This window comes from Morone saxatilis, unplaced genomic scaffold, assembly GCF_004916995.1.
Source record: "Morone saxatilis isolate NCDOM2014 unplaced genomic scaffold, NCSU_SB_2.0 Contig17, whole genome shotgun sequence".
NCBI classification, from domain to species: Eukaryota; Metazoa; Chordata; class Actinopteri; family Moronidae; genus Morone; species Morone saxatilis.
The window spans coordinates 8,919,912-8,932,261 of NW_023339729.1; the positions used below are offsets into that span (position 1 = coordinate 8,919,912).

The 12,350-nt window shown below is 37.7% G+C and overlaps 1 protein-coding gene across 1 annotated transcript; it reads left to right on the top strand.

Moving 5' to 3' along the window:
• Positions 1–864: 864 nt before the first annotated feature.
• Positions 865–5,831, top strand: LOC118326907 (complement C3-like; the record flags this gene model as incomplete). Its single annotated transcript, XM_035660068.1, is given in 8 exon segments — positions 865–946; positions 1,096–1,135; positions 4,026–4,116; positions 4,214–4,303; positions 4,389–4,491; positions 4,670–4,762; positions 5,417–5,509; positions 5,644–5,831. Coding segments are annotated over 8 exon segments (750 nt in total), but the record flags the coding sequence as incomplete, so codon positions are not given.
• Positions 5,832–12,350: the final 6,519 nt, after the last annotated feature.

The following is a 12,350-nucleotide window of genomic DNA, read 5'->3' on the forward strand; positions in this document are numbered from 1 at the left end:
TACAGAGACAAGTCCATTGTCGGAGGCAATTAAAAGATTGTTATTAACTTTAACCAATGCTGTCTCTGTGTTGTGATGAACTCTAAATCCTGACTAAAAATCCTCAAATAAGCTGTTGCTATGTAGAAAGTCACACAACTGTTTTGCGACTACTTTCTCCAGACTTTTAGAGAGAAAGGGGTTAGAAAAAAAGAAAGGTTAGAAAAAAAGAAAGGGCTTTTTAAGAAGGGGTTTAATTACAGGTACTTTAAAGGACTGTGGTACATAGCCTGATAATAAAGAAACATTGCTCATGTCTAATAAAGAAGTGCCAACTTGATAGCAGAAAAGTAGAAGAAATAACTTCACAAAAACGAACACTTATCAATATGTATATTGTTACTTACCTCACTACAAACACGCTCCTCTTGCTTCATGCCTCTCCTGTCTGCCTGAACCCACCGTGTCTTTGTCGTCCAGGAGTCATAGTTCTGGTTGAAGCAGTTGTAAATCTGTCAGTGTCGAAGGCTGTGTTTGGTCCCAGCCGTAGTCACAGGGAGGCTGCTGAGCCCGGCTTTGTTGACTGCTCGCTTTGATGCCCCTGGCCCCAAGCCTGAAAGCCTCCTCTTCCCAGCAGTTCAAAACTCCTATGCTAGCGGTGTAAACATACTTCCCTCTTTGAGCTCGCAGTCCGGGTACAGTCAGCTAACAGGACTGCTAACTAGCTAGTGGCGGGAGCTAGTACAGTTAGCACATGTAGCAGTGCAATGGTAATTTCCTGTATTAGGGTTATTACAAGAGTGTTGCAACAATCCCTTGATGCTTTTGTCCCGGTGACAAGGCATTGTATATATTTTATTGAAGATGCACTTTTCTGTTTGACAGATGGTGTCACTGTATTACGCTCTGCCTAAAGAAAAGGAAAGCGATTGTCAGAAATTTAACTTGTCAGTGGAGTTCAGCCCAGGTAATTTGTCTTTGTTCGTTGTCATTTTATCTGTTTGTCTGCTTGTTTGTTGTTAGTTTTTTCTGTTCTCTATCCATCTTCCTGCCAATTATTTTTCTTTTATAATAAAAGGGAATTAACAATTGTTTTTGATTTTTTTTCTGCTGCAGAAAGTGATGGGAAAACATACAAGCTGACACTAAAAGTTTTGTAAGTATAATCAAAAAGTCATACTAACAAGTATTAATGTGACACCATTTTTCCTCCTGGGCCCACCGTATACCCTCCCACCCCCAAGAGAGATACAGTTACAAACGTAAAAGGAATAACCACCATCACACTAATGGCAACAGTTACAGTCATGGACGAAAGTATTGGCACCCCTGGAACTTTTTCAGAAAATGCACCATTTCTGCCAGAAAAGTGTTGCAATTACAAATGTTTTGGTATACACATGTTTNNCTTTAAGTGCATTGGGACAACACACAAAAGCAGAAGAAAAAAGCCAAATTTTACATCATTTTACACAAAACTCCAAACATTGACTGGAAATAATTTCATTTCAAGCATGTGATCTTCGTTTAAACTCACCTGTAGCAAGTAACAGGTGCTGGCAATATAGAAATCGAAACTGAAGCCAGTTAGAGTGTATAAAAGTTGACTCAACCTTTGTATTGTGTGCCTGTGTGTGCCACACCAAGCATGGAGAAGAGAAAGAAGAGCCGAGAATTGTCTGAGGACTTAAGAAGCAAAATTGTGGAAAAATATCAACAACCTCAAGGTTACAAGTCAATCTCCAGAGATCTTAAAGTTCCTTTGTCAACTGTGCGCAAAGTTTATAACCCATGGAACTGCGGCAAATCTCCCTGTGGACGGAAGAGAAAAATTGATGAAAGAATGCAACGCAGGATAGTTCGAATGGTGGATAAACAACCTCAGTCAACTTCGACACAAATTCAGGCTGTCCTGCAGACTCAGGGTGCAACAGTGTCAGCTCAAACCATATGTCGTCATCTGAATGAGATGAAGCGCTATGGCAGAAGACCGAGGAGAACCCCACTTCTGACACAAAGGCATTAAAAAGCCAGACTGCAGTTTGCAAGAACATAACTGAGTAAGCCTCATTCCTTCTGGGAGAATGTTTTGTGGACAGATGAGACTAAGGTAGAGCTTTTTAGCAAAGCACGTCATTCTACTGTTTACAGAAAACAGAATGAGGCCTACAAAAAAAAGGACACGGTACCTACAGTCAAATATGGTGGAGGTTCAAAGATTTTTTGGAGTTGTCTTGCTGCCTCTGGCACTGGGTGCTTGATTGTGTGCAAGAATCATGAAATCTGGAGGAACTATCCCAAAAGATTTTGCCTGTAATGAGGCCTAGTGTCAGAAGCTGGGTCTGCGTCAGAGGTCATTGGGTGTTTTTCCAGCAGGAAATGACCCAAACATACCTCACCAAAGCACCAGAAATGGTTGGAGACAAAGCGCTGGAGAATCTGAAGTGGCCAGCAATGAGTCCGGATCTATATCCCATAGAACACGGTCCAAAATTCCAGTTGAGAGGTGTAGGAAACTTGTTGATGCGATTGGTTTCAGTTATTTTCTCCAAAAGGGTGTGCAACCAAATATTAAGTTGAGGGTGCCAATGATTTTGTCCGACCCAATTTTTGAGTTTTGTGTAAAATGATGTCAAATTTGGCTTTTTTCTTCTGCTTTTTTGTGTTGTCCCAATGCACTTAAAGGAAATAAACATGTGTATACCAAAACATTTGTAATTGCAACCCTTTTCTGGGAGAAATGGTGCATTTTCTGGAAAGGTTCCAGGGGTGCCAATACTTTCGTCCATGACTGTATAACAAGACTTTAAGGCACCAGAGGGGAAAAACAAACAAGCAACAACAACAACAAGACTCAGTTGCCACAACCAGGCAGTAGTGCGGGGCATTCTGTTTTTGACAGACAGAGTTGTGATCTGCAATTACACTGCTAGATGCCACTAAATCCTATATCCCTCTCACTTTTAATATTATTAGGTAAATTGACGAAATTGTAAATTGATTGAGTGGATACATTTTAACATCATTCCCTGATATTGTTTGATTAGTTCTTAACTGCATACTTTTCAGTGCAGAACAAGTCTATTTATCAAAGAGTAAAGGTTGTGAATATTGTTATGTTTGATAGAGGTGTGGACCCAGATGCAAGACAGATTCAGAGTCAGGTAAAGTTAAGTTGGTTGTATTCCAGAAAAATATGATGGAGAAGATGATGAGAGGGTTGAGGCGATGGCTTACCAAAGATGGCAGGTAGGCAGGCAGGCAGGTGAGGAGTAGTCTGAGGATAGATGGATGGATGAATGTCGAGGTGTAAACTCCCATTGTAGACTGAATGATCTGGTAAAGAGTAGATGGAGAACCGGAGTAGACATACTGTTTAGTAGATGAGTTAGTTGAAGGCAGGTGAGCAGACTGGGTAAATTGAATGCAGATAGGTGTGGAGCAGAGCTGCAATCAGGAAGGAAAACAGTGCTGCACTGGAGACACTGAACCCGATAAAGTGAAGGAAGTTGATGACAACATGAGTAAAATGAAGAAAAAGTAGTAAAGCAATATTTTCAACTACTTTGTCTGCAATTTGCTTTACAGAACCACAGCATGTTTGTTAAACTAATAGCAAATCATTTGCTGTATTGTTGTCAGAGAAACAAAATGAACATGCAGCATTTTTTGCTTTATACTAACATTCCCCAGTGCTCTGCCAGCGTTTTTCTTCTCTTTCTCTCTTTGAGAGACTGCTCTTTCTTCATCATTGTCAAAACAAGTCAGTTTTTAATTGTCCTGCACTCCTTGTCCATAAGTTCTTTGTTATCCACTCCTATTTCACACTTTCATCAGAAAAATATGATGGTGCAAACTTCTTCAGTGTTCTTTTAAATAAGCTTTCACACCCATTTAAGCTAATAGGAACTGCCCATTCCCACTAGTTTGAATTGCTTTTGAAACCATCTTAGAGGACATTTGATTTGACATTTGATAAAAAAAATTTCTTTCTCTACATCTTCTGTATACTGTTATTTTAATTATTCTGTCAATGTTTTGTACAGGTTTAAGGACATACGGCGTAATTCAACCATGTCAATTTTGGATATTGGCTTGTTAACTGGCTTCACCGCTAACACAAATGACCTGAACTTAGTAAGAACCTTCAATGATACCCACATAGTGTACAGTTCAAAAGCCAAGTGTTTTATGGTTTAGAAAATGATATGACTTTGTGTATGTGTGTGTATAGTTATCCAAAGGACCTGCCCGCATCATTGCAAGATATGAGTTAAACTCAGCCCTGTCAGAAGGAAGTTCAGTCACCATCTACCTGAACAAGGTAAGACAACACTTTCTTCCTCTTCTGTTTTCTCTCTTCCTTGTTCTTTATTTTGTTATCTCTATCGTTTTACATCTCTCCACAGGTTTCTAACATACAACCAGAGGAGATCACTTTTAGGATCCATCAGCAGATGAGAGTGGACGTCTTACAACCAGCTGCTGTGTCTGTCTATGAATACAATAACCGTGAGTCTCAGAGAAGCTTAGCAACATACAGTAGTTCCAGATATTTTTTCTTTGCTGCCAGTAGATGTCAAAGTAGATAACACAATTCATCATTAGCTTTTTAACGTATTATGTACATTATCTGATGGACTGGAATAATTTAAAAACATTTTTTGAATTTCTTTCTTTCTTGTTGCAGAGACACCTTGTGTGAAGTTCTACCATCCAGAGAGGAGAGCTGGAGAGCTTCTGCAGCTCTGTAGACATGGTGTATGCAGAGAATGTGCTGAAGGTAAACAGGATGGTTTTTAACTGACAACCTCATCCGTCTATTTTAAACATAAATTTTTTACATCTAACATTGTGCTTAATAGAGGTGATCGACCTGCTGGTTGTGCTAGAGGAAAATTCAGGACATCATAGTAATTAGAATTCATGTTAACTCTAGCGTATTTCATGAAAACTAATCAATTTGTTGTTGAAATGTTTCAGCTATTTCAGTTGTTTCAAATGGCTAAAAATGATGGTCAAACCATGCATCACTAGAATTACTCTCTCTAGCTTTATAAATCTCCCTTCAGAGCTACTGAGAAAAATATACCATCATATTCTCAGGGTAATTAGTAGTCTATTCCTTGTTACGGGTACACTTTACGACTTTACCACCAGTAAAGTGTCTATTTAAAAGGAGCTGGTCGGGCAATTAGTTTTACAGTAAATCAGCAGATTGTAACATAACCATCAGAACTTTCTGTCAGCGGCAACAAGCAACGGCAGGATCCTGTACAATCAGAGCAACAATCAGAGTCACTAACATACTTACATTGTGACTTAGATACACCTGCTCTCATCCATCAACTAATCCATGGACACTGATGCATCCACATGTGCTTATTTTTAATCATTTCATCAGTTGTATATTACTGTTCCTATTGTGTACTTCCAGAGAACTGCAGTATGCAGAAGAAAGGCGACATCGACAACGAGGATCGCATAGCTAAGGCCTGCGAGAGTACTGAGACCACCAAAATAGATTTTGGTAAGAGACTGTAAATTGACTGCATTTATGTTGTGCTTTTATCCAGACTTGTATGTTTGTGTAAGTAAGAGACTGAAAGAATAAGTAGGTTATGGAGCAAGCAAGCTAACAATCTGCAACTTGACTGTCCTCAGTGTACAAAGTGGAACTGCAGAAGTTTGAAGATGGTTTGTCCACTGATGTTTACACAATGCGGGTACTGAAAGTCATCAAAGAAGGTGGGTATTTTTTGCCTCTTTCTGACATTTTATGGGCACTTTGTATCTTAATGGAGTTTCCAGTTAGACATTAAAATGATTGCCCATTTAAAGGGGAAGTCTGACATTTTGGGAAACACCACTTACTCACTTTTTTGCAGAGAGTTAGATGAGAAGAGCTTACATAGATTATTGCTTAAATATGAACCTATGACTAGCAGCTCTAGCTACTTAGCTTGCATCGTCAGGCAACCAGTGGATATCTGGGAAAGTACTGGCCAAGACAAATAGTCAGTATTTAACCCCTGCCATAAAAAGGGAATATGTAATGTTTTGTCATGGCAGTATAAATGACACAGACTTAAAGTGCTGGGTAGGTGTAAGTGTTTATTTGACTTGGAGAGATCACGTCTTTAAAGCTTAAACTAAGTAAGATGCTGTAGCTCCGAAATATTATGGGATTAGATTCCTAAAAGATTAAGGCGTGCACCTCGCACCTGGGAATATGCGAAAATACAACATAATGTTAGTATAGGACCCTTTAACTATGCATATAATAAATACCTTCTCTTCTCTCCTCCTATATATTTTATATTACAGAAACTGACTGATGTGGGTTCTCAGGGGGTGAAACTAGTGCACAACTTCTCAGTGTTACCCTCGCTGTTTACAGGCAGGCTTTAGATCTAAGGAGAACAAAAAAAACCTACCTTGTCACTCGGGAAACATCCAAAGATATTTTACAAAGACAGGAAAATCAATTGTAAGTTCTTCTTTGGACGTAATGTGCATGTAATGTATTGTTCTCTATTATTTCATTATGTCTAAGTATCTAAACAGTTTCAAGCTATCTAAATTAAGATTCACTCTTCTTGTATCTACTTGTTACTGCTTTTTTGAGTAGATTAAACATTAAATCTACAGTTTTTTTGATAGCGAATCGAGGAAGTTTATAAGGATGTTTTCAATGTTCTGTGCCAGCCGTTAATTACAGACAGCTGGCCACATGAAGACTCATTTTATTTCAACTTGTTCTCCTACCAGGTATACAAGTATGTCGTCGGGTGAGAGAACGTTGGGGAGTCGAGTATCTGGACCCTGCAGAAGCCAGAGTGTCAAACTGTGAGGGAATATGAAAAAATACCTGTACGGGGCATATGAGACCTGGAATGGCAGGTAATGAACCTTTGGATCGTCAGCAGTAGTGGAAACAAGAAATGGTTCTTTCAAAAAAGCCTCCACTGCTATAAAATATGAGGCTGCTAAATGGGTGCAATATTACACTGCATTTAATGTAACACTGTTATGGTCCTAAATCTCGTTGCTTTGTCAATCGTATATACATATTTACTGTGGATTATGAAAACTAACAAAAGGTGATCACTGTTATATTGATTTACTGTCAATACTAAGCTTTGTTAAGTTCAACTTGAAGTTGAAGTTTCAACATTTGATAATTTTTGAGGGTCAGTGGAGTAAAGGGCTATGGGTAAGTTAGCAATGTAAAATGAAGGGCAAAGTGTTGTTTAAAAAATCGACTGTGATGCGCAGAATATATGACTGACATATAATATGAACTCATGTATGATCATACAGGCAGAAATATAGGGTGCATTTAAGCTGTTGTTAAAACCACTGCAAGTTATGCAAGTGGAAAATGTATTTGTGGTTTCATTGGCTAAATTGATTAGCAAAAAACATTATAATATAAAGAAAGTAAATTGTACATCCAGTGCATAAAAGATATTTATGTAATGTCGAAATGATTTCAGAAATACTGTGATATTTTAAAGGATAGAAAAATAGAGGTTCTGTGTGAAGACCCTTGGATGCTTTTGGGTTATTAAAGGAGTTCATAAGGAATCATACTGCAGCATTATATTTTTCATCACGTCGCAGAGCAAGTCAGATTAGGAAAAGTTAATCAACATGAGGGAAAATATGGACTGAACTAGAACAACCAAGTCCTGTTACTGACAGTGTAAGAATTTAACAAGGTATATACCAATATATTTGTATGATATTACCTTCAATTGGCCCATTGATCTGTTCTGATTTTTTCTTCTTATTAGAACCTCTGTACGCCCAACACGGATAAGGCAACATCCCCTTATTGAACCCAGTTCACTTTTTACAATAGCACATCACTCTCATTCCCTATTTGCACTACGATTATATCAGTGGTTATTTCGAATAATGCCGCCTTTCAATCCTTCATATTTTGGATGTTTTTGCCCAGTTTAGTTAATCTATGTGTTTACGAAGGATCATATTGGTCCAAGTCCCAAACATTGCCTCTTAATCACTCTATTAAATCAATCTGTACTCCCTCCTAATATTTCCAGTGTTAAATCTTTATCCATAAATCTGATTTCCATGAAGAACTTGTTATCAGCTTGAATCTCCATAATTTAAAATGGATATTTCTCCTCAGTGATAAACTTCTTTTTCATATTGGACTTGACTCTAATGCTGGAATGCTCATATCTCATATAGACCAATAGAACCTTGCCTCATCGGTTACAAGACCTTGTTTATTCTGCATTGCCCCATAAACCTTTGTGCCAGCTTGGTCCAGTCATGGGTTTTTTTTTTTTACTAGTTGAAAATCACACCCAGACCTCTCTAAAATGGACGCATAGCGCCATATCTAATAACTTCAACCTTATTACAGGGAAAGCCCCCTATCAGTTTTCTCAGTGGTCTGCAAAGGGTGTTGACACGCTGTCAGTTGTTTTGATAAAGGGATGAGATAATTTATTGGTTTGTGCTCTGTATATAAAGGTCTTTTTTCTTTTACCTCTGGCTCAGGTTAGCAATGCATACCTATGGGATCTCGTGGGGTGAAGCTTTATTAATAACTCATTCACTCCATTCTCTGCTAGATGTGTGAGGTCATACTAGAAGCTTAGTATCCAGGATATACTTACTAACTTCTAGCAGTCCATCAAATGTGGACTAGGGATCTTGGCTGTTCTGTCAATGAAATTTGCTGGTCAACAGTTTAGTTCAGTTTACATTTTTGCAAAGAATGTATCTCACTCCTAGAACGCTCGACTTGATAAAGTTCAAATCCTCTCCTAATTGTGAGTTATGCCCTAATGGGGACATGGGGTCTTTTCTGCACATACTGGAATTGCCCAGAAGTAGTGTATTTTTTGGAAAATGGTATCAATAACATTATCCAACTTAACACTAAAGTGCCATATTGTCCTAAGCTGCTCCTACTGAATGATACCTCTGCTGTAAGCCTCCAGTTTTATCAGACACAAACACTTTTAGCTGGTTTGACAGCAGCAAAAAAAAAGTTAGCCCTCTACTGACAACCTCCTCATTTTCAGCTTTTTTCAGATTCATTGGCTACAGTCTTTATTGGATATAGCATATATGGAGCTGCCAGTAGCAAGAATGCACAATGCCAAACAATCAACAATCAGTGCCTAGGCTTTAAATTCTATGAACACGCTAGGTCATAGACCCTATACAACTACTCTCTTCGTTTATGTATAAGAAGTCTATTTTTATTCATTTTATTTTTTATTTAATTTTTTTTTATTATAAATCTTTTACCTTCTCTATCTTGTTCTGTTAAGGCCAATTACAATGTGGTTTGACATTGATATGTCTAGTGGCTCCATCACACTGGAGAATAATAATGAAAGGAGAACCCTTGTCTAGTTCCATGCTGAAAAATACAATTAAATTGTATCATGTATACATACTACGTATTCATTTTTTTAATTTTAGGTCCAAATCCAAACCTTAAAGTACCCTGAATGAGTACTCCATTTAAACAAATGCCCCCTCAAGACAAAATTAAATGAATATCTACAAATTATTTACATTTATTATGTAGCCTACCTTATTTGAATGGGTGAGATTTCAAATTATAAACTTGTGTTAAGTAGTAAGAAAGTTTAATAAAGCAACAACATATAAATACAATACTGTATTATAGAGTAAGATCCTGCATTATTGAATTATATATTGATGAGACACATTATGTAAATGAATGTAATGGTGTAAAGTCAACCCTAAAGTTCATGGAAAAGCCACTAAACCTAAGACTGTAGACTTTACAACACTTTTAGTGATCTCTTAATGGCCTTTCAATGTACATATGGGCATGTGACTATTGTTTTAAGACAGACCAGATTATCAAAGCTTTCTGAACCCAGAATTCCTGAATTTTCTTAATGAAATTGTAATTCCATATGATTTTTTCTAATGTTTTGAGAATTTTAATAGTTTTTCAGAAAATATATTAAGACAATGCAGAAAAATTGTAATGAGATCAATAACAAGGGACTTTCTGCATTTGTAATCATTTACAGTAATTCATACAGTATTGACAGATATTGGGAGTAAGAGCTTAACTTTGTTCCATTTCACCTGTGTTTGTGTAGCATAAGTCAAGGTGCTGTGGACCTTTAAATGATGCCAGTAAATTGAATTTGCACAGTGATGAAATATGTCAGACACAACAAACAAACAACCAGTCCCAAACAATGATGAAATATTGAATTGATCCATTGCAGGTCCTTAGCCAAGATAATCAATAGATCACTCATTACATATGAAGTCCATGCTAGGGCAGAATATCCTTATCTGAGCAAATAAGTTATTTTGTAACACTCAAATAACTGTTAAGAAATACATAATAACATAAAAACATTAAGTATATTTGTCAGTATTCCTCAGTTTCTCAGTAAGTCAGTAAATCCTAAACAGCATGTGGTTCAGTAACTATATTTTTAAAGGAGACCCATGATGCTCTTCCTTAGTTTTCTGTCATATATATGTACTGTATATTTATATATGTTTCGATTGATTGGTCACCAATCATTATGAGCCAATATTCACTCTAAATAGATTGATCGGCAGTCTCTACAAAGGGGAACAGAACAGCCATTCAGAGGATGCATTCATTTTATTCCACAGGAAGTTATACGGTCTTTGAACCACATAGATTTTCTTAGGCAGGCCACCTGCTATAACCAGCATCTCATTTTAGTATTTTGCAGAGAAACAAAGAGAGAAAGAGAGAGAGAGAGAGAAGGAGAGAGACAGAAAGAGAGAGACGTTATATGGTGGACACGATGGAAAATTCTTTGCAAGCACTGACCAAGAAAAACACAGTTAAGTTTTTAATAGACATCATAGAAGACATCACTTGTGTTTGTGGGTGACTAAAATATATTATAGACAACAAAATCAACAGAGCAGACACATGATACCTTGAGAGAGAAGCAGAAAGCTGGTGTGTGTTAGATAGATGTGTCTAACCCTAACCCTAAAATTAGAAATACAAATATATCACTCCCCCCTCACCACAGTCGCACTGCCATTCTGTGGGAAACTGTATATTTGTAATGCTCCAATAACGAGCGTAGGCTGATATGGTTTAAGTTGTGTCCCTAAGAAGCACACTGGAATATTTTGCACATGTTGTCTGCCAATAAATAAACATTTCATATTATTTTAATTTTCAGGTTAATTTTCAATTCTACTATAATACTGTCAATGGTTTAAGGACAGCAACATTTCTCCGTTTGCTTCCTGAGTCATCATATCTGGCAAACAAAAAAATAAAAGATGCTTCACTGAGTTTTTATTTTCCAAAAGAAATGCAAAAAAGAAAAAGAAATGCAAATGCAAACCAATTTCAACTCAGACAAAGTGTGCAATGTTAAATGTTTGGTCATAAGAGTGAGACTCTTGAGCAGACTTCTCCATTGAAAACAACATCCTTCTCTTGCAGTGTCTTTTTCACTTTCCACGTCGGTGTTGTAGTATCTTTGGCAACTCCATAAGAGCAAAGGTTTGCAGTATAGCTTCTGTGTGGAAAAGTCACCCATGACCAGGTCCCTACCAACTCCTCTGCACACAAATGCAAGTCAAATATTTTCAGTGTTCTAGGTAAGAACTCCTTTGTGGAGTGTCAAGACTGTACTGATATCAGGGTCAAAATCAGTGTGAAGAATTGTCCAACAAAAACCAAAAGGCTGGCTTCTCATCTGTGACCCTCAGCACTGCAAAAGAAATTCATCCAAACTGACAAGACCCTCTATACCCCCAACAGCAAAGGTGAGTTCAATGCTCCATCAGTGCTGAAAAAACTCACATACCTCTGTGAGAATGTCTCTACACAAGTACGGTTAGGCTTATTACCACAGAAATTAGACCACACTATTTTCTTTAGTTTGAAGACATTTTTATTTTTTTGATTGACTGAACTGTAAAATAAGAGGTCGAGAGGGGGTATGACACCCAGCAAAGGGCCACAAGTCGGATATGAACCCTGGGCTGCTGCAGCAATGACTCTGCCTTGGTACATGGGGTGCAAGCTCTACCAAGTGAGCAAAGTGATGCACACTCATATGCACAAGTCCACACTCAGACTCTATATAAGAGTAGACGTCTCCCACTCAGCTATCACTTAATCTGGACTGTTGCGTCCAGCCAGCGGTTAATTTCACTCATCATTCCCCTCGTCACGCATCGCCCATAACTAAGTTAGCTAATGCACATGCAATTTTCTTTATTAGCGTGCACTAGCAAGTGCAAGGGTCTATCTGCAAACTTGTGTGTTACTATATGACACACCCAGTTCACTACACACATGGTTATGTGGCTGTATATTA